Source organism: Molothrus ater, chromosome 7 (assembly GCF_012460135.2).
Source record: "Molothrus ater isolate BHLD 08-10-18 breed brown headed cowbird chromosome 7, BPBGC_Mater_1.1, whole genome shotgun sequence".
NCBI classification, from domain to species: Eukaryota; Metazoa; Chordata; class Aves; order Passeriformes; family Icteridae; genus Molothrus; species Molothrus ater.
In genome coordinates, this window is record NC_050484.2 from 33,598,557 (window position 1) to 33,622,339 (window position 23,783).

At 39.1% G+C, this 23,783-nt stretch overlaps 1 protein-coding gene across 1 annotated transcript in view; it reads right to left on the bottom strand.

Annotated features, from left to right (window-relative positions):
• LRP1B (LDL receptor related protein 1B) overlaps positions 1 to 23,783 on the bottom strand; it is a 632,190-nt gene that overhangs the window by 466,160 nt on the left and 142,247 nt on the right. The window contains exon 2 of the mRNA XM_036387231.1: positions 4,296 to 4,421. Within this exon, the coding sequence (XP_036243124.1) occupies positions 4,296 to 4,421 (126 nt within the window). The remainder of the gene's footprint in view (positions 1 to 4,295; positions 4,422 to 23,783) is intronic.

The following is a 23,783-nucleotide window of genomic DNA, read 5'->3' on the forward strand; positions in this document are numbered from 1 at the left end:
GAGCAACTTCTCTCCCTGCTCCTTTGTTTCACCTCGCCCTGGCAGAATGCATTCTGACAGAGATGTTGGTGAGCTCAGGTTTGAAAACAACATGCAAGCCAGATGAGTTCTGAAGCTGCAAACACACAGAAAAAGCCTTAAGTACTAAATGGAAGGAGTAATTTTCCAATGCACTTTTTAGATCTCAGCTCTGTTAGTAGGAGGCTGAGGATAAAAGCAGGTAATAGCACATCACATCAAATATTTGTCTGGTTTCAGAAACCACAGTATTCCTTGGACATGGCTTACTTAGGATGAATATGTTATTGAGAGGTACAATTGTGGAATACAAAACACACAGGTTAAAAAAAACCAAAAAAACATGTTTTAAACTGGATTTTTAAGATACAAAAAATTAGTGAAGTTTTCTATTTACAGTTGCTGAGATGGGCAAATACAGCTTAAGACCAACACTAGTGGCAAGAATGGTAAAATAAGGCAAAAAATCCAATCAAAACACCAAAAATAAAACAAACAACCAAGAAAGCCTCAAAAACACCACTAAAACTATTCCCAAAAAAAAAAGAGTATTGCATTGATGTTTATAAGTGGTAACTGCCTACAGCACACAGTAGTGCAGTCAGTTAATGATAAAATACACAAATTGTCGTCAATGTTATGTTTTTAAACTCCATGCTTTTCAGCAATGGATTTGAGTTTTGTAATTGTCCCACCAGAATCACATGTCAGGTGAGTCTGCAGGCAGCCATTTTATTTTTCCTTTTAACAGAGCCCTGCTTCTGAACATTTTCATCAACCTCCAGATTCACTATCTGTAAAGCCAAACTGTCTGGCCAGATTCTGGGCTGTCTGATAAAGTTCTATTGATTTTCAGTGAGCTTGCTGATTTAGCCTACTGAAGAACCCAGCATCATCTGATTAGGTTGAGTAAATTGATTTTTGAATCCTGACTATTTGCAAAAACCCATGAACAACCGAGAGACCACCCAAGAAGGCATAGAAATGACTTGGTCAAGAGTTTTTTAATACATTTTGTATTTTTCAAAAATCAATTTTCTCATGAACAACTCTGGAACAGAAAAGCAACAGAATTTGTTCACTAAATTATTCATTATAAGTTACTGAGGTACCTTGGTACTGTAAAAACCAGCATCTCTTCAGAGAGCAGAAAGAAGTACAGCTGCTAAGAAATGGACTAGAACACAAGTGTAGGTGCTGTAGCAGTTCACTTGTGATTTTACCAAGCTGTTTGTGAGACCATTTAGAGGAAGGTGGGAAGTAGAAGGGGAACAGACTGGTGCTGGAAGCTTTCTGCTGCCTGAAGAGAACACACAGGCAGAGCCAGGACTCCCCCAGCACACCCCTGACAGCTCAAGGAGGTTGTGCCTGCACAGAGCCCTGCCCAAGCCTTTGCCAACAGACACTGAAATCCAACACTAAATAAGGATGCCACCATTTCCCCCTTCTCTGTCCCATCCCAGATCTCCTTACAAGCACAGGTTTGTGTTTGTAAAATCACTGTTTGTGTTTATAAACACTAATAACCTACCAGATTGTAGGATTTCAGGTGGGTTCCTGAGGCAATTAGTTTACACAGGCATATCATGTGTGTTTGTAACTTTCAGGTTCCATTGCAAAACTTGGTTAAAACATCACCAGGAGATTGCTCACAAAGATATTTAGTTCCTGGATGTTTTCTGTAAATAGATGCTTGAGTGATGAGACTAATAAGACTTCTCATATTCTCACCATGGGAAAAGCTGCAGCTTGAGAATTTCTCTCCTTTTCTATACTTTGAAATCCCCACAGGAGAGAAGTTAAGAACTTCCACTTGCAAAAAAGCTTTGATCAATGCTTGCACATTATTAGAACCCAGAAAACCCTATTACTAGGCACAAATCCACAGAAAATCAATCAAAATCCATTTGTTTACGGCTATGGGAACAACTAGCAATATCTGTCAGGCTACACCAAATAATTCATCATATGCAAGTCAAAAAAGAGCTGACAAATTCATCTAAAACAAACAGACACATGGCATTGTGCACAAAAACTGAATGTGCTGTGTCCCTGGAATTAGCACCAGGGATCAAACATACCATAAGAATGTTTTTAATGTAATTTGTAAGTTTCTACAGACACTGTGGTGCAAAGTATCAGCAGGAAAAATCAGGAGCATGATATTATTTTTAATTAAAAACAATTTACCTGATGAAGCCAGAATAGGCACATGTTTCAACAATTTGACAGAAGATTGTGCTGACTAAAAAATACAGAACCATCAAACGCAATACAAAATTGTGAGCAATTATGTAACAGAGTTTCACCCAATGCCCCAGCGCTGTCGCTTGGTTCTCACTCAGTCCTGGGCTGAGGTACACTGAGAGGGTGAGGGAGGGCAGCACACCTAAGGCAATTCTTGTCTCACACACTCAGCTGTGGCCCAGGCACCTCATTACCCAGCAGCTCCTCAGCAAAGGGCCATGGAAGGTGCAAAAGAATAAAGATTCAAACACCTTCCTTCTCTACAACTAGAAAGGCCACGGTGCTGACTGCTGCCTTTGGCTTAGGACAGCCTAAGGAAAGCATCTGACATAAACTGCTCACATTTGCAAAGGGAAAGGAGCTTCCAAGAGGACCGTGCTGGTTGATGTTGGGAAAAGTGTAGACTCTCTTTCCCACTCCCTTCCCTTTTCTTCCAGCCACCAATAAACTCCAAATGCCAGGTTTTTAATATGCCACAATTTTAAATGCAAAAGAACAACGATTCGAACACCTTCCTTCTCTACAACTAGAAAGGCCACAGTGCTGACTCCTGCCTTTGGCTTAGGACAGCCCAAGGAAAGCATCTGACATAAACTGCTCACATTTGCAAAGGGAAAGGAGCTTCCAAGAGGACCGTGCTGGTTGATGCTAGGAAAAATGCAGACTCTCTTTCCCATTCCCTCCCTTTTCTTCCAGCCACCAATAAACTCCAAATGCCAGGTTTTTAATATGCCACAATTTTAAATAGAATTGCTGAACACGGGTCTTACAAAACATGTGAAGTTCTCAAGAGGAAAATACCTGGGCATGCAGCAAACTGTTGGATTTGGAACTACATGGTGAATATCAGGAGGAAAGTTAAAAACTCTGTGTGTGACCCTTTGTGTGCTCCTACCTCAATAATCATTACTAGAAAAACTTCTACGTGCACATATCAACACTGAGCTTGAAAACACATCAGAGAAGGGGGCAATCAGCAGTGCAGTAACAAAACCCCAGCTGTACCCAGCACTTCCCACTGCAGGATGTGGTGGCTGAGAATCCCACAGTGTGGGGAGGGTGGTTAATCAGAGCACCCTTGCCACAGCCCCCGAGGCAATTTTGTGATCAGTAGCAGAGAACAAGCTCTGGAGCAGGAAGGCTGCAATCAGCACTGCAGTGTTTGCCCAGACAGAAATGGCTCCCAGACATCTTGAGCTCTTCTGTCCCTCATTTTGAAGATTAGACTCCCAAATACTATCTGATGTTTGATATTTTCTTTTCTTTGAGCAGCAAACCCCATTTCCAGCCTTCCTGATTGTCAGTATTGCTTTGATACAAAATACATGGTTCTTCTCTTACATTAAGTGATTATCCTGGGGATAAAATCAGGAAATTCCCTCATTTTCCTCAGAACACAGGAAACAAGGGAACATTAAGATTTAATAACACCTCATCAGTAGTCTACAAGGCTGATAAGAAAAAAAGTCTGTAAGGTTGTTACTCTGGTGTTCAAAAGCTCTTAGCCACATTAAAAACCAAAAAAAAACCAAATAGGTCTTCACTATAATTAAATATGTTTTATTAAAGCTTTCCATCATCTTCCTTTCTTTGTTTATTTCCCCCCTCACAGCTCTCACATCGTCTTTCATTTTTCCCTTTGATGTTTGTACGCTTTTCATATTTGTATTGAAAATACTTTGCACTCTTCTCTTCCACCCCAGCTCCTCCTAAATGTACCTAATTAGAGGAGCACATTTTCCTGTGCCTGACTCTGCCTGTCCCCTCTGAGCCCATGGACAGCTTGGGGAGAGCAGAGGAGTGGCACAAGAGCAAAACACCTTCCATCCCCATCCATTGCTTCTGTCTCTCACCCACACTAAGAATGGAACCTGCTCCCCTCAACCTGCTGCTCCTCAACAAGAACATTCGTACAGGATTGATAAAACAAAATGGGATCTGCCCTTCCAGTTGTATAGTCAGTGTGACTGAAAAGGTTTCAGTTTAAAGGGAGATGAAAGCAAAGAGCAGCTCCTCTCAGCTTTACTTACAGGTGTCTGAGGACTCATCAGAATCATCAGGACAGTCGGGCTCCCCGTCGCACAGCCAGTGCCAGGACACACAAGTGACACCATCGTGGCACAGGAACTCCCCTACGTCACACAAGGGGTGCTCTTCTGGAAATGAGAATGGGTTAGAGTGAAATGGTTAAAGGTGCACAATGAAAAAACAAACAAAAAAAAAGACACAATGAAAATCAAAAGTGAACACGAAATGATTCAAAAAGCAAAAATCAAAAGCAAATGATAGGAATGATATGAAGTAATAATTTAGTGGTATCTGATACCCTCACTTAGGGAGCTGTAAGATCTCTGAGGGTTCAGTGGGAGCTGCCCATCACCCTTCCAGCCTGACAGGAACAACATCACCATGAACTATATATTTCTCTATAGATTTCAGCATGAAGTAAATTTGCTCACTAGATAGAAACCAACAAGCTTTAATGGCACGTTACCAGCAGGGTGGTTCCCAATTCACTTCTCCTGCCACAGAAAATATTTTTTAATTGTTTCAAGTAATCAAATTTTCAAAGATGTATTTTTGCCAGCAAAGTTCTACTTAAATAAACATATCTATTTTCAACTATTTCCTCAGACACCTTTTAATGACCAAATCCTTCCTCCATTTTATATAAAAAAATATTTTATAGTTCACATGACAAATTAGCAAACAAAGAATTTAAAGTCAACACTGGGGCACCTTGAAAACAATGGCTTTTAAAAGAGGGCAATTCTGGAAGTTTGGCACACCCACACTATCTGCTGCATTCAACCACCACAGGCTGATGTCCTTGAGATCTAGAGTTAATTAACTCAAGACTATTCCATCATTATTCAATGTAAAACTATTCTAACATTAATTAAAGCTCACAAAACCTCTGTGCAATATATTATATTCATTTTATCAATATATAAATTACAGTAGTGTCTTCCACAAGGTTACATTGCAGATTGCTGGGAAAAGGTTTTCTCATTATTCTTACACTGGCACAAGAGAGAAATAACTTCACTGGAGTCAATACTGCCACAAAGACATAAAACCAAGAATAAAGGAGGAGACAAAACCCAATCCACTCATAGATCTCTCCATTGGCTTAGCTCCTCCAAAAGCCATGGGATGTATTATCTCTAAAGGAAAAAAACCAACAAGAATCCTTTATTAGAGTTATAATTTAATTATTTCCTGTGTGCAGGTCTCATTTCCGAGGTCAGGTTCTCAACTACTGATGCCATTCAATTTTACAACAAGCCAAATTTGCAACTACAATGTAGATATATTTCATATTTCTTAATATAACTATAGCACAACTACTTTTAAGCCTGCAAGAACTAAAGTATTTTTGTTATATCTTAATTCCTTCCCCTCAACAGCAAAAATGAGCAACTGGATAATTAAGAGTGGAAGTTTACATGGAGTGGTTTTGCTTAAAGCTTTCAGGGAGATGATTAAAGGCCCTGCTTTGATAACATATCTTGAAAAACCATCCTGGAAGTCAGAAAGATGGAGAGAGTTTGGCAAGTTTTAGCATTTCAAAGATGTAGAGTAGTGTGAGAAACACACGGAAGAACTCTATAATATTTGGTTTTAGAGTATTCTTGAAACCCATGATACATTTCTGCTTTTACTACAGGATGAACTGTAATTTTCTGTGTATTGCACATCTGCTTCTAACAGACCTGGAAATATTAAAACTAGCATTGCCAAACATGTCCACTTACTTATTCAGCTCTGGAATGATTATTCCTCAGAGCAAAAAATAGTTGAAAATTCTTTCATTATTAAGAGTAACAAATGTGTTTATTTATTTAGAGAGGTTTCTGAACTGACAGGTAAGTGAAAAATATTACTGAATAAATATAGAAATGTAAAGTTGTGAAAACACTTCTACAGTCAAGGTCACACAAGTGAACCTCCCCAAATAACTCCGTGTACAGCACCTATAGAATAGAAATCTTGTCTGAAACAAAACCTGGCAGGGTGATTATCCCTTCCTCAGTGCAACGGCTTCTTTCAAATCTGCAGATGGTCATACATGTCTACACAAAAAAATCTTGCATTTGCTCCTCTTTTGGGCAAAGTTTATGAAAATACCCTAAGTAACTGGAGATAAAGAAGTTCTAAAAAGCAATCTCACATTGAGCTCAGAGCTGAATGTTTGTACTTGAAAAAAGGCTTCTTTGCTACCTTTTTTTAAAAAATGGAAAAAATTAAGATATTTCCATACTATTAAATTCTTGCTTTCCATTTTATGCAACAGTACAGAAATTATGGAGATCTGAGCTTTTTATATTCTCTACCTTGAGAAAAACTTAGCAGAGTGAAAAAACCACTAACTTATAAAACACATTGAAAAAGAGATTTTGTTTATAATAACGCAGTTTAATTTTACCTCAGGGTTTTATTGGCTCTGAAAGTGCTTTCTCAAATGTTTTTGTTTTGCATAACCACAGAATTATTTTTATTTTCAGATGTTTTCTTTACAGAATGAATTTGACCAGTTAATTGCGAACATGCACTAATTAGTGGGCCTTAAAAAAAATAAAACAAAAAAATCACAACAACCCTTTTGCTGAAAAATAGTCATCTATTATGGCCCAGAAGTAAAACAGTTCTTTTCAGTGACATCTTTTTCTTTCTGTAATACGTGAGCTGTGCAGGAAAGCTCCCAGCGGATGGGAAAATTCACATTTTTAACATCCCAGTTGTCTGAGATGCAGAGCAGATGGTGAGAAATCATCCCTCTATGGGTAAATGAAAGCCTTGCCTCCCTAAGGATACTACTCCTATGCTCCCATCCTATGCTGCAAACACCTGGCAGTGCCTCTTAGAAGGAAAGTTTAAAAAAAAGAAATAGAAAACCTGGTGCCTTTGTTTAAAGTCAAAGTTCCCACAGCCAAAAATGTGTTGATTTTTTATTTTTTTAAAGAAGACGAAGCTCAAAATCTTCATTAGGAAAGCAACTAGAATTACATTGTATGAAATTACACCGAACTTGGAAAACCAAAATTCCATTATGATGATAAAAGCAAAGAGGAAAAAAAAGGAAACAAACCAATCAACCAACCAACAAACCAGCACACAAGGCAGTGGGCGATGTCTGCCTGGATGAAAAAGGCATTTGCTTCTGTAAACTTGCATTCAGCTCCTAAATAAGTAGGGATGAAGATCACTGCCTGTGGTCACTGTTTAGGGTCAAAGGGATCTGGATCCCTCCTATTTGAGGGAATGCAATGAAGAAAAGCAGGTCAACAGGGCTCTTGAACAGAACTAAATGGGAGATAACATTTATATAACTGAGGGCTCTCCAGCTCTGTCACGAGACTGGAAACAATTCGCCGTGAATGTGATTAAGAACTGCCTTGGTCAAGGAACCAGGTGCCCAGAGAGGCTGCAGAATTCCAGAATTGCTCTTCCCATTTCCAGCAGTCCTTGCTTGAGCACTCTGTGGCTCTGCCAGGCTCCTGCTGTGGCCCTGGTGACCCCCAGGCGCTTCCATGGGAGCTGCTTGGTGCTCTGTCTTCCGAGCGCTTCCAGCTCCATCTGCCACCAGCACCTGAGAGAGCCCAAAAAAACAAACCTCCCATATGGCAACGCTCTTCAAAGAGCAAAACTCAGCCTAATAAAGTCTTGATCTGCTAGAGCAGGGAGCCTGCTCATTAGGCTTTCACTAAATATTCAGAAAAACCACATGTGCACGCTAACCCAAAAAGCACATTCCTGGAGAAGCTTTTGAAGGATATGATACAAGCACGATGGGAATGAATGCTGAAGGATTAGAGATCATCAGAACATCTTACTTAAAAGCTTTTATAGCAATACCTGAAGATCAGTGTGAAGTAAGAATACCTCACTAATAGATTTCATTTAACTTTGAACTTAAAAAAATATTTTCAATCTGTTTCAAGTGAAACAAAAAAACAAACAAAGCTGAAATTTTCAATTCCCTCTCCATTTTCAAGGAAGAGGGCAAGAAAAGATGCACACAGACTAGGGGGATGTGTGTGAACATGCTTTCTTTTTCCACTTGAGAATGGTTAGATCAAGGAATGAACCATGAAATCCATGAATAAAAATGACAAACTGATAGACCTCAGCTGGTTTGTCCCTTAGCTGCACACCCATAAAAAACTTATAGGAGAGAAAAGGAATTTTCAGCCAAAATAGCTTTTTTTTTTTTTTTCCTAGAAGCAAAAGAGCCGGAATAGAGCAGAAAGGCCAAAAGGAGTGGTCAGAAAACTGCAATCCAACTGTACATTTCCATTGGGATCCACTGGCATCACCTGTCTGTATGACCAGGAATTCTGGCAATGATAACAAACCCGTCCTGCCATGTTTCAGGGATGTTATGCAACCAAAAACTTCCACTTTAAGTTCTTAATTAGTTTTGCTTTGATTTTAATTAAGTTATCTTCATTGCAACAGTTGAAGAACTCAGAACTATTTTTTTCCCCCCTCTCAAAAGCATGTTTTCCATTTGGGATTTTCTTTGATCTCTCACTGAAACATGGGAGGGTTTCCATATTAATTTCAGCAAAATTTACTCCAAAGCTGAAAAATGTATTCTGGTAGTAATTTATGACAGAATTCATCATACACTAAAACCTAAATTGCTGTAACTGAAAGGGAGATGTGAGGAAAAAGCATGCACAGCATTTCCTACTTATGAATTTCAGACTTTATATAATACTAATGAAATCTTTCATACCTTTGGAGTTAAAGCTACATTTTTAGAGCCCAGCACAGAGTAAAACATTTATGTTTTGGCCACACTAAACTACAGACAAAATCCTTGAGATTTGTCTTGCAAAACAGTAAACAGAGTTTTACATTCAGGGTATAGAAATGTTATTATGATACCATTTATTTCTGTCCTACTTGGTTCAGTGTAATGCTGTGTTCAAAGTCATGGCATTTTATTTAAAGAACCCAAAAATCTCACACAAGATCTACCAAGCCCTGATTTGTGCTTCTACATTGCAAAGGGGCTTAGAGAGCTGCTGCTATGTTCACAAGTAGCATCCTAAACAGGAATACAGATGTTTTATGTGTATTTATTCAGCTCTAGGCATTATAGTTATCACTTATTCAGCATTTACTAATCAGCTAATTGCTTTATCCATAAGCAAGGCACATGCACAGGTACCTGTCAGTAAAAGCACCATATGCTCAGATTAAGCCACATATGTTTAAATTCCATGTGTAAAAACTTTCCTCAGTCTCACATCTCCCACCCAACAAGGTCAGAGGCATCTTGTTTGGAGTCCTAGTTCTCAGCCCATAGTATTGATGCTCAAATTCCTTATTTAGTCACACAGCTGCAAGAGTTCCTCATATTTTTTAGACTTGCTGTGTGCTAATATAATGTATGGATCAGATTAAGCAAATATTGAGAGATCAGTACTAAGATCTCATCAGGAAGATGAGAAACATCCACTGATTGATGAAAATCCTGGAGCATTTTTGGAAGTGGGCAGGTGATAAGTTTAGGGACTGTCTTGTTTCTTGTTCTTTTTGGCAAAAACGTATTTCCATTATGAGGGAGGACACCAAGTTCCCTCCTGGATTTAACCAAGAGAAGGTTATTCAAACTCAGCTTGGCACAATCTATGGACAGAGAAATTTAAGAAATACTCAGATAATGAGAAACACCCAGATATTCCTGAGCCAATTTTTATCTAATCAACAAAGGGTCACAGAATAATACCTATCTCAGCAAACTACAAAATGGCACGATAGTTGTGTTCCTTAATGGCTCAAAAATACCATGGAATAGCCAGGTGCCTTCTCTAACACAATAGAGAGGCCCTAATAGAAACACATTACCTGCAATCCTGCCGTTTGCCAATCCCTGCTCCCAGTAGCCCTACAAAGAAAGGAGGCTGAAGGCCAAACAAGCTCCCTCTGAACCTTTTCTTCACAATTATCCTTCACCTCCTTGAAAGCTGGAGGAAACATGCAAAGACATTCCCCAGGGTGAAGTGGTCCTTCTTTCCAAACAGCCTGACGTGGATTCAATGTAAATGTCAGGGTGGAGGGTCAAAGTGACCATCACTTTTCCCTCTGTGTGTGAAGAGTGACAAGCCCTGTACCAGAGTCAACAAGGTGCCCTTTCAGCTGCTGACAGCCAGTGCCAGGGTGAACATGAGCAAAAATGTTCTCACTTGTGGAAAGCCTTCAAAGGCTCCCACTGAAACAACCCATCCTTATTTCCCATGTCAGAGAAAAAAATTACTTTGAAAAAGGCATTTATATGGAATGTGAAAACCTCTGAGCCTCTCCACTACCTTAGCCTGTATTATCATAGTGTGCTCATAAAATTGTAATTTCATTTCCTATTTGACAGGAGGAAATAGTTGCAACAGACTACTTGAAAAAGTTAATAAATATACAGGAATAAAAAAATGGGGTTTTATAAGAATGGCAAGCATCTTGGAAAGACCCTTCACAGGAGCTCTTATATAAGAAAAAATCCTAAGGAAAGGATTTTTCAAAAACAAGTCTGTGACATCCTATACACTTGGATGTCACAGACATGTTTTATGAAGAATCCTTTCCTCAGGATTTTTTTCTCCTGAGAAGCTGAGAGGCCTCAGGAACAAAATGTAACCAATGGTTATCTGCTGCTGTGGAATGCAACAGGTGCAACTGGGATTGGTCTCATCTGGTTGTTTCTAATTAATGGCCAATCACAGTCCAGCTGCCTGGACTGTCTCAGTCAGTCACAAGCCTTTGTTATCATTCTTTGTTATCATTCTTAGCCAGCCTTCTGATGAAATCTATTCTTTTATTATAGTTTTATTCTTCTATTCTTCTAGTATAGTTTTAATATCATATATATCATAAAATACTAAATCAAGCCTTCTGAAACATGGAGTCAACATTCTCATCTCTTCCCTCATCCCAAGACCCCTGAGAACACCACCACGCTTGGATAAGCAACACAAACCTTCACGTGAAAAAGGAATTCTAGGAGCCGTGACTTGAATAAAACGTTTCTTGTACACACGTTCCCTGCTTCATCAGGAGGCTCATCGGAGAAAAGACTGAGGTTTTCAGCTGCTCCCAGGATCAAACCTGCAGAAGGTCTGACAGGCAAACTCCCGAAGAGCACAAGGAACGAGCAGACGGACGGGGACGGAGGAGAAGCCACCCGGCGCGATTTCAAACCCAGCTCGCCGCAGCGCGCCGCTCGCCGTGCCTCCAAGCAGGACTTCAAATGAATCTTTTTCATCTCCTAGCTCTTGGAATTTTGATATTTCCAAGTTACACTTCTTCCTTCACTGAGTTGTAAAGCTTCCAAATTCAATTATAATGTTTTCACAACAAAATTGCTTCTTTTTCTTAAAGTGGGATGGAAATCCCAACTTGAGACAAATTATTTAAATAAATGCCACACAAAATATTTTCTCTTTTGAAGGCTGAAACATTCATTACATAGCTTATTACAATACCTTTGATAAGCCCTCTGCTGAGCAGATGTTCTATCATTGTGAATTTTCACATATGAACGTTTTTAGCAAATACTAAAAGATAATTAATTTAGATAAATTTCATCTATCAAAGGGTAATCAATGATGTCATTGTTTTAATTTGGTAGTTTTCTTACCATGTAAAAGACATTACAAAGCCATTTCAGTTGAATATTTCAAACTGTAATAGAATGACATCTGTCCACACAGGGAAGGAAAAGCACATAAACTGCTGAAATATTTTAAGATACTGGGAACATTATGGGAATATTAAGAAAAAAAATATGCTCTGCTTATCCTCACTTTGAATAAAAGTTTTCAGTTTTCTTTTAAAGCACAGATAATTTCATGAGGGAAAGATATAGATAGGTAAGATCTAGGTAACTCAGATGACTGCATAATTGGGCAAACAAAGTTATACTGAGAAAGCAGAGAAAATAAGTGACAATAAAGGATAAAAAAAATTAAAAGCAGTATGGAAGGAACTATAAAGTAGCTGGATTGAATTGAACCATCTTCTTTATTTTCTTATTTATTTCCCTGGAGGAGGATGTTGAGGCTATGTTAGCATTAGTGCTTATTTGCTTGTTTTACGACTCAAGCACAAATTTTATTCCTTTTCCATATCCAAAAATTAATCTTGGATAGGATACCAAAAAGGTTAATCCTGAAATCAGATAATCTTCTATAAATTAATTGGTTTGTTCTCATGAAGTTCCCCAGCCCAGCTCCCTCAGACGTTGTCCATGCAGCTCGTGGATGCAGCAGTGGAATTCCTGCCCTGCCTGGCTCCTGCTCCAGCAGATCCCATATCTGCTCTGGCAGGCCCTGATCCCATTTACCCAGATCCTGCTCCAGAGCAGCAGCACAGGGCCATCCATCCATCCATCCATCCATCCATCCATCCATCCATCCATCCATCCATCCATCCATCCATCCATCCATCCATCCATCCATCCATCCATCCATCCATCCTCCCTGCCCACTGCTGTGTCACTCCAGTGCCACCACTGAGCGCTGCCTGCCCTGCTCAGCGCCTCAGTGTCCCCCAGACAGGGTGGGGCTGATGGATGGCAGCACTGAATTATCCTGCAGCGATCAGCACAAAGGGCTGGGGGGGACACGGGGAGGAGACTGAAACTTGCACACAGTTTAACAGCACAAATGAAACACAGAATTCTCCCAGAAGATGGCAAGGCTGGAGAAGTGAGAACCAAACTCTCGGAGAAAACCTTCTCAGAAGGCAATGCGTTCATTTTTGCAGCTCAAAGGGAAGGAAGCTGTGTCCTACCCGGCCAGGAGAGCCAAGCCTGCTGTCACTAAGCATTTCTCAGAATGCTCCCACTTAAAATGACACAAAATAATGATGAACAGGTTTCAATAGCAGATGGAAGCCTATTACATAATTCAGTTTTAATGACCAGAGAAATCTTAAATATGACGGGTTTGTTTTGTGCAACAAGAGACTTATATTAAATGGAACAGCCAAATCTGCTTCCGTAAGAAACTGCATAAGTTTAATACACATTTGTTTTATATTAGGATAATTAATCTACAGGGAAATGGGGTTAAATAGTAAGATAACTTTAAACTATACTCAGTTATTAAAAGCATGAGAGAACTAGGGGAAAACCAGGCTGAAATTCCTTTCTAAATAGTGTCGACATAAAGAGCTAAAAGGAAAATCTCATTACCAGGTTAAACTATTTTATTCAAGTTGGATTAAAAAAATACGAACATTAAAAAATATAACAGTAATATTAGAAACTTGTAACTAAAATAATCTGTTTCTCATATATACCTTTAAAAAATTACTCTAATCCTACACAATTATGCTGGGCCCTACTGAGATTGTATCCATTATTTTAAATAACTACAATCAACAGTTCTAAGTTAAATTGTAAGAATTGAGTAAAAGGCACACCAAAGGGTCACTTAATATAGGTCTAATTGCAATTTAACAGTTGGGAAAATAGTTACAGTTGTGATCTTCCGCAGTTCAGGTCTGACTTTCTTGATAGCATGATCCAAGACTGATAATTTAAGGTGTAATTTGGAAATGCATACTATGAATAATAATTTTCACATCACTAGAGAGCAATGTATTTTGATATTAGCTGCTCCTATCCGTAGGTCTTCAATGCGATTTTCTGAACAGGCAAAAATATTATTCACAGGCAGCAAGATACAACATTTAGCAAAAGGTTTCTGCCAAAATATTTTCAATGGCATTTTGCAGGGCAGCTTGCATTTCACCCAAAAAGTCCATGTTACAAAGAAGGATCAAAGTAAAAAGTAAAAGATAGATGTGACATCAGCCTGGTGTCACCCAGCTACCTGCAAACAAGTGGTGAAACCCTCTCTGCCTGGATTTATTGCCCCACTGTGAGTGACCACAGGCAGGATTGATGAGCCCATCCACCCATCGGCTCCTTGGAAACAAGGAGGAAATGGCCAAAGCCTCAACACTAAGGACAGGAGTTGGATTGATAAAAGGATGAGAAGAATATTACAGGCTTCAAGTCTGGACTGATAACAAAACCCCTTTTTTTTTAAAGAGAGCCAAGAGTCACCTTTCTCTGTCAAGAGCTTTTTTGCAGGAACAAGCTCTTGTCCTAAGTTGCATTCTACAGCTACCACTGGTTCATCATGCAAGGAAAATGAAGTACCACTACTCAAAATTATTACATGTTACTAAAAAAAAAAATCATAAAACATTTATTTATTGAATGTTTTAAAATATAAACTTTTTAAAAAACAATTATATATAAATTAAACACTGAATTATTCAAAGGCAAACAAAATCCAAAGAACTATCAGTTTAGATAATTATTCACTTGATTTATTAAGGTGATGTCTATTATAATTCATAAGTATTGACTACTATTTTTTTTTAAAATACTGTAAAAAAACAGCTATCAAAACAGATACAAGGGAAACAGACAACTATAGATATGTTATCAAGCAACTCGGTCAAAATAATTTAAAAAGTTTCTTGCCAAGACATTTGGACACTTGACAAAAACCGAAAGACCCCCACATATCCTTCTGGAGGAAACATTTAATTCAAAGGCAGCATTTCTGTGGGAAGGCTCTCCTCAGCTCCTGCTTTTTCAAAGCCCTGCCATCCCTGAGGCTATTTGTGTCACACAGGATGATCAAGAGAAACAGGCAATTAGAAAATTAAAGACAGCATCAGGAACAGAATCGATGGGATGGTATGCAGGATTACACACAGAGTAAATGTTTTAGTTGCACAAAAACCAAGGAAGAAATAATTTAATTTTTAATGTAACTGCTTTCTTCAATCAATCCTGGAGTCTGGGGACTGAAGGGTGGCCAAGAAGACTTTTACTTTTAAGAAATTCCACTGCAGTCATGGAAATGAGGCTCGTAACCCTGATGTACTGAACAAGGAGTTGGTGGCCACCTGAACAAATATGACAGACCCAGGTTTCACAGGGGAAGGTCTCACCACAGAACAGGCTGGAGGAAATCCATCACAAATAAAGACTCAGGGTCCTCTTTGTCCCCTCTCTATCCAAAAATCTCTAAGTTATTTTTGAGACTTTCCATATGTGAGGAAAAGATAATTACAATTTAAATGACAGCTGAGGAGGCAGGAAAGGAAATCAAGAACTTCATATTCAGAAAAAATCAGTCACCTTTAAATAGAAACTAAAAGGCATGGGGCAAGTGGTAAATTCAGGATCAAACCTGCAGATGGAATAATTGTAGCAGGTCAAAAGATGATGGATGTTTAACCTTTGTTAACAATAGCAGATTTGACTTCATCAGCAGGGGTGCTGAGGATTTTATTACCAGCTTTGCGAGCTGCAGAGATTGTGAAGAGAAAATTAAGGCCTGGTTTTACCACACAAAAAAGTGAACAAAGACTCCCTTTGCATTGAGCTACTTTGCCTCTAAACGCTGATTCCAGCTCCCCCTTAACTGATTTCATGCGTATCAAGGGTGAGCCAATATTTTATACTGTAAAATACCTAAAATCCTGTCAACTGTCACTTCCATGGTTGTCCCCAGCTACATCCAGGTGATGCAAAAACTCAGACTATGTCTGCTGGGATTATTAAACAAACAGAGTGCTCTGCAGACTAAACCCTAATTAGATACAATGTCGGTATTGTAAAAGCACAGTAATTATAGCCCTGCTTGTTCTACTAATTTCCTCAGCACTAAGAATGTAAATTCTCCCAGCTAACATGAAAGTGGTAGTTTTCAGTTCAGAAGTCTCCTCTCTTCTGATGGGGAAAAAATGCTTCTGTAAAAATAACAAAGCCAGCAGACTCCACTGTACAGTATATATATGAATGTATAGATATAAATTTAAAAACTCCATGGGACTTTGGATCAGGCCACAGGTAAGGAGCTTTTATATCCCTGTGCAAAATGGACCACTTAATAGAGTGAAGTGACACTCATCTTTATACCATCTCCTCCCCTGAGAACAGAGTAACAGCAGCCGCCTACACAGAAAAAACAATATTAGAAAGCATGTATTTTTAGCAACTTTAATTATATTCTAGCATATTTAATTATATTCTAGCAGCAGGAAAGAAAGAGATGCAGAAGCGTACAAGCAGGCAATTTTCCCCAGAAGACAGACACAGCTTCAGAGCTCTGCAGCACAATGGTTTCACTTGTGAGTGGGCTCGAGTCAGGGAATTACTGAGGGGAATGCTCTGTCAGTGCTGCACTGGTTTATCCTCAACAATTCCTGCAGAATGTATGTACACACACTGCAGAGGGAGACGGTTTGGCCTGATCTATGAACACAGTAATAACAATACTTATTTATGTTCTTTATTTTTTTTTTAGTGGCATCCCATTTCTAATTTTCCCCCAGCTGGTGGTTTGTTAAGAACAGTTCTCTGTACTTTAGGGCACAGAGGTAAAAAACCAGTTTTACCTCTCAAATCCACTGCTGTTAAAAAGCTGTGGACCTGAATGCCAGCCTAGATTGTGCAATATTGTGCAATATTTTTAATAAGTATCCAAAGTAAATGATATTCCAGCAATGTAATGGTCAAAAGTCCCGAGGGAGAACCAGAGAAATGGGGTTCTGGACTAACCCAGTTGGATGAACTCTAGTAATTTCTTTCAATACACTAAAGCAGCAGCTTTTCTGGGCAGTAGGCTGAGGGAAAATACAGGACAAAACATTGAAATCACTACTGCTGCTGATTACATGTAATCAGACTTTCATCATACCTATTGCTTTTGCTGTGTGCAGGGCATGATGGATCATTTAGATTGCATTTAAGATGCAAGTGAAGAAAACAGCTTTATCCCATTCATAAAGAACACATTTTCCTGCTGCAAAGTCCGTGCCTCTCCCTGAGCAGCTCAAATAACTGCAGGATTTGAAAGAAGCTGAGCTTAGGAAATATTTACATCACAAAGGTAAATGTTTAGATTGGTGGTTTAGTGCCATATTAGTTTGGGGAAATAAAGCCTCATTTCTTGACTGTGAAGGGAGGCAGTTCTGGAGGTGCTGAAGGGGACCTGTGTTCCTCAGAGCTGCTGCCTCTGTATCCAGCCCAACCTGAGGCAGCTCCACGTTTTTAGGATATCAGAGATTAAAAACCTGTAATAGAAAATTACTTTTGTAGCAAGCAACAGAGCATCCCATGCATGTTACATTTTCAGGGTGGATGTTATCAGCGTAGACAAAATTATACCCACGCCAGAGACTTTCTATTGTAGAAATAAATAACCAGTGAAAGAAACCCTTGCTCAAAATGCCATTGCTTGAAAGAACTGCATTTAAATGCATGAGTTTTACAACCACTATTAAAATAAGTGTTAATAAAAACCACACACTTAGAGCATATGAATATGAATTCTTGTGGGGGTGTCTATTACAGCTTCAAGAACCAGGACCAGAAGTAAATACAGTAAATACTCCCCAGGTGGCTCAGCCCACTTGCAGCTGAGACAGGGGAAGGATCTGTGAGGATTCCTTCCCACTCTTATTTAAGCAAAACGGAAAGAATTTAAAGCCTGGCAATCAATAACCCAGACAGAGGCCTCCTGCACGATGGGTATAAACATTTTACAGTGCCATTAGCACATCTCTGTGCACTTCACAACTGAACCTTGATGTATTCTTTAATAATCCAGGAGGATTATAATGCTGACTGCAAGTTCTTAGCAAATGAAGTTGTGCTCACTCAGGAATACTTTTTGTCTAAAACTCTGCCAGGAACACGTGCCCTGCAATATCCAATACGATCCCCTTTGCAAACTACTGCTGGGGCCAGATGAAGTACCAGCTCTTATATACCAACAAAGAAAAAAATTAAAATATCAAATTTTTACTCATTTTATGCTGACAAAATCATACACTACATCAGCTGCTGAATTTATTATTGGAAGACGTATAATAAATATTTTAAATATTTTATTTCTCAAAAACAATTGCAATAGCTCACATTATGGTGTCAAAAAATATTAACTTTCGTTTCACTTCCTGTATTTACAGAACAAATACAAGCCTGAATTAGGGCTCAGGGAATGGAGTATTTAGTTTGTACAATCTAAATATATCTCCCAGGGAAAAACAATTAATTATCTTTGTTACTGCCACTACTGCTGAGAACAGCTGCAATTTCTGGCTTGCCAAGATCACGTCATCGAGGGTTATTCCTATTAATATCAATTAAGATCTAAACTGTTTGAGTCTCTACAATAATGACGCTCAAGTAGATTTAAAGTGCCATCTCATGGAAAGCACACCTGTGGCAGAACAGTGACACCTATTTTCTATCTAAAAATAAAAAATAAAAATTCAAAAATAAAAAATGTATCAAGATTTACGGCTATGACCCACTGAAAGGTGTTTGAGCAATGGTAAGTGAGGCACATGATTTCATAAGATGGCCCCAATGACCTGTGTATTTACTTTCACTTAAAAACTGTAGTAAAAATTTAGTTCCTGGATTGAATCAGAGACATTATTGCACCTTCACTTGGGGACTGCCCCTAAAGCCATGTCACACTGACCATGTGTTCAAGTGTTTAAAAAGAGATTGGATGTGCTTAAACAAGGATTGGATGTGGCACTGGGTGCCAGGGTTCAGCTGAGGTGTTGGGGCTGGGTTGGACTTGACGATGTTGGAGGCCTCGTCCAACCCAGTGATTCTGTGAAATTGAGTGACTTCACTGCTGAGTGCCCCTGGAGACCACCACAGCTGGAGAAAACCCCTCCCTGGCCACCCAGCCCTGCCCTGAGCCCATCTATTTGTAAAATATTTAAATCTATTCCTCATTAAGCCATTGAGGGCTGATTAGTATAACAACAATTCTCTCATGGCAACAAGTTCCTTTAAACTCTAAGAAAACAAGTTCACATAGCAGAACACTGGCATTGATTGAACAAGTCTAACTAAACTGAGCTCTAGGAATTAATAAACTAATCATTTTTCATCATTTGCCTTTAAACTGACTGATAAAAATACAGCTTTTTTTTCTCCTCTTAGATACATTTTCTGCAATGGTGCTAAAGGAGAGGGGAAAAGTGACCAAAACAAACCAAGAAAAAAAGAACCCAAGAAAACCACAGTAATGGCTTTGAAGACATTTCTAAAGATTGCATAGTGAAACTAAATTTATGGTAGCTTGGCAGGGAATTTTAGGTAAGATTTAGCAACAAACCAAGGCTGTTTGAAAGCTGCTTTGTGTATCTGCACAAATAAAAAATAATTTTTCCTGTCATTTACTTCTCATTAATGAACACTATCATAAATATTGAGATAGCTTAAGCAAAAATAAGTCTTCCAATCCTGGCAGATATAAATACCAGAAAAAAAAAAATCCTAGAGATTTTAAGGGCAATTTGACAAGAAAAATAAACCATATGCTTCATTTTGAAGAAAACCACATGTTATCACTGAGGACAAAACCAGGTAGAAGACATGAGTATTGAAGATGACCTAAGGTGATGAATGCAGATGGATACACAGGGGAAAAACTTTTTAAACTCACACCACCTGTTAAAAGATATTTCAATGATCCCTTGAGGTATTAATTAAAATGGCTGGATATTTGAAAGCATTTTGGAAATATGCCTTTTGAGGAAACAGAAAGATGACATTGTAGTATTGTAAACAGGCATCAAAATTGTGAAACTTTTGATCAATGAAAATCAGAATAAAAACAGGATAAGATGCTCTAGTCAAGCAGTATTTTCTTAACTGCTCTGCTAAATGGAGTGAGGAATAATTTTATTATAATTACTGGAACTTGAAAGAAAAGATGGTAAATCAAATCTAGGTATTAATGAATTTCCCAAGATCTCCAGCTAGGAACACTGAGGTGTTTTAAGCAGCCCCTGAAAGGGCAGGGTGAGGCCTCCTGAGGACACTCCAGGAGAGCTCTGTCTCAGAGCCCCAGCAGGATTCAAGGCTCTGCTGAGATCTCTGCACCCCATTCCCATCACACCCAGGGACTGAGGCACCGACAGGCAAACTATCCACACTGTGCTCCACAAAACAAAGGATCTTTCAGCTGCCTTGGCTCACCTTTTCCATCTCCTGCTGTGCTGATGGAGATCCACATCAGAAGAGTGTTTTACCCCAGCCCACATCTGGGGCAGCACTCTCCCTTGCTTTTGTTCCATCAGAAACATCCCACTGGGAATGATTTTAGCTAAAAAGGGACGTGACACAATGTGGTCTGAAGAGTGAGGAGGTAGAGCTGGATCCATAATTCCCCTCTTTAGGTGGACATGTGAGCAGTGTAACCTCCCACAGAGATTAATCTGCCAGGCCAAACAAACTCTACCTTCTGCAGCAGAAAGATTCATGGATTTGTGAGCACTAAGGGCAAACTGTACAAGCACTCACAATGTACAAAGATTAATGAGTTACAAATCCACGTTTCCACTGATTTTACCTATGAAAACAAGGTCTTTAAGGTTTTCATTGGACACTTGCACAGAAACCACTCTTCGTGGTTCCACTCCCTGACTGTGCCAGGCCTCAACAAGGACATTGTGTCCAGTGATGTTTGGGCCAGCACAGAAAAGCATGAGGACCAATCTCCCTTCTCATTTCTGCCAAGTGAGACTATTTGTCACATTCAGGTGTGGTCCAGAGGAGACCACAAAGGCAATTGGCAACTGGAGCACCTCTGCTAGGCAGAACGGCTTGAGGGAACTGGATTTGTTCAGGCTGGAAATAAAGCTAAAGTGAGGGCTTTCTGACAAGGGCCTGGAGTGGCAGAACAGGGGGGAATGGCTTCACAGTGACAGACAACAGGGTTAGATTAGATATTAGCAAGAAATTCTGCCCTGTGAGGGAGGTGAGGCCCTGGCACAGGTTGCCCAGAGATGCTGTGGATGCCCCACTCCTCAAAACTTCCAAGGTCAGGTTGGAAAGGGCTCTGAGCAACGTGATGCAGCTGAAGATGTCTATGCCCTGCCCATGGCAGTGGATGTCCTTTAAAGGTCTCTTCCCCAACCTATTATGTTATTTCAGGATTTAAGAATGCCCCAGACAAATTGATGGGAAGAAAGAGCTCTCCCTCATCTGAAAAGGGTAAAGGACAGCAGTAACAGGGCTGCTATTAAGGAAGCAAATCTAGATTAAATTATGTTAAGATAGGCAAGAAAGAGATAAAATAGAGACAACTAAAAATATTAAAAATTAAAAGCATGAAAGCAAAACAAAAAGCAGATCAAGGAGTTATTACCTTGTGTGAAATGGTTTTCATACACTTAGAAACTGACCTCAGCACATCAAATCCATGGAGGGACCAGGTGAGTCAAAGGGAACCTTTTAGCAGTGGTACACTGAGTTTGCACCAATAGACAGAGAAAATAACCTCTGAAAGTGAAGCCTTATTCATCACTCAAACCCAAATGCAGGATTGTTCCTGTTTAACTCAATGCTGCTTCTAAAAAGCAGGAGAGACTCACTTTATTGGCTTACAAGTTCATTTTTATTCTGATCCAATTCACTGATAGACAATGTTGTGCTTCCTCAACTTGTCAAAGGAACACAGGACCAAGACATTCTCAAGGCTGACATTTCAGTACATAACAGGACATTCATCACTCAAAAGCAAACTTTTTATTTTAAAAATCTCCCAATAGCATCCTGTGGCTGAGTAAAATCTTTCCAAGTTTTCTCGTCTTGATCTGGTTGAACAACACCAACATAAAAGAGACCTTAAAAGAGCTTCATGAAAAATTCTGATTTTTTTCCCCCCAACCCTGAAGGTAACTGCCTTAAGTACTGCAAAAATTAAAATTCAGCAACACCAAATTTAACATAGATAATTACTTTACATAACTTAAAAGTGACAAATAGCAAAAATCTGGAGAACTACAAAAACTAGAATAAAATAATTTTATGAGTTACCTAGAACTAATGACCTCTTCAAAAAGTTGCCTTTTCTTTTTCTTTACCAAACCCAAGCTAACATTTCCCATTTTCTCCATTTTCTGTTATTTTTTCTAATAGCTCATGAGAAATCCTGTTATCATTTTTCATGATTCCTGGCCAGACTGTTCCTGCTCTGGGCATGGAAATACATCATTAATCCAGGCAGGCTGTCTTCCCTGAGTTTTCTGGTGTGCTTCCCAGAGAAGGAATTCTATTCCTACTCCACCTCTGTTTCTGCTTGCAGTTATGCTACACTGGTATCACTCAACTGCATTTGTATAAACAAAACTCATCCATGCACCAACATGAAAGATAAGTTCTTCCTTGAGTATTATCACACCCACATAAATAATTTAGAATTCCAGCCAGCTGAACTATAATCTGGGGAATAAAGATCATCAAGAGAAGAAATCAAGTGAAAGTTATTTATTTAGCAAAATGAAACAGAGGTTGATGGGAAGATCATCAGCTCTGAAAAAGGTAGAAGAGACTCAAGAAAAATGAATGTTTATACAGGTGTCCTTGTCCTGAATATCTAGACTGGCCATGATTTAATGTTGAGAAAGTTATAAAATCTAAATTTTGAGAACTTTTCCCTAATGACCAATAAAGGCATAAAACAATAATAATAAAATACAGTGGATCTTAAAGAAAGGGATGTTTAGGATATAAAGCTGTTGTGTACAATACATTCTCAACATTCCTCACCCACAAAGCACAGACAGTATGACCAGAACTTTCCTAACGACCATGTTTATACTTTATTTTTCATGTGTTTACTTAGACCCATGATCAAAAGCATTTTTTCACTGCAATGCCAAGACCAGGAGCTGGCACCTGCCAACTTGCATTTAAAGATAAAAAGGAAGCCAAAGCAGCCAAAAAGGAAGTGTAATGCTACCCCTTGAAAAATCTCTGTCCTCCACTTAATTGCAATGACCCCAAGGTAATGAGCATTTCCTGGAACATACAAAGTATTCTTTTCTGATGAGGACAGAATATATTTGTTTCCCAAATTCGGTAGAACCCTACAGATGTTGGCATTAAGTGTACTGATGGGAATCATGATCATCTGTCAGGAAAATGTATAAATCCTTGGGGCTCTACAGCAAGTTGACAGCATTCCTGTGAAATATTAACTAGGCACAATGCAGACATTGACATTTAACTCTGTTTCCACTGGATTTTTCTTCCAACTCATCATTGCTGTCTCCTGTTTCCTCAGGCTCTGTATTTTAGAGAAATGGCCATATGTTGAGATTTGTATTTGATTACATAAATGCAAAACTGCAGCAGCTTGAGCCCTGCAAAGGAGCTGCAAAGCTGCAGAAACATTCTGCAATGTGGTGAAAGCCACATTAACAGCTTCCAAATCTCAGCAATGAAATGGATATTTACACTGCCAGTTATAGCAGAAGCAGGAGACCAGGCAGCCCTTAACATAAACCAGGCTACATTTACAAAAGTACCAGAGGAAATGGCAAATTTGAATCTGTCTGGGTTTTTGGGTTCTGTGGAAAAGAGGGGTTGGCCTTTCTGTAGATCCATCACCATTTACAAAACAGCACTATGGTAAGACAGAAACTTTATCAATGTTTTATGA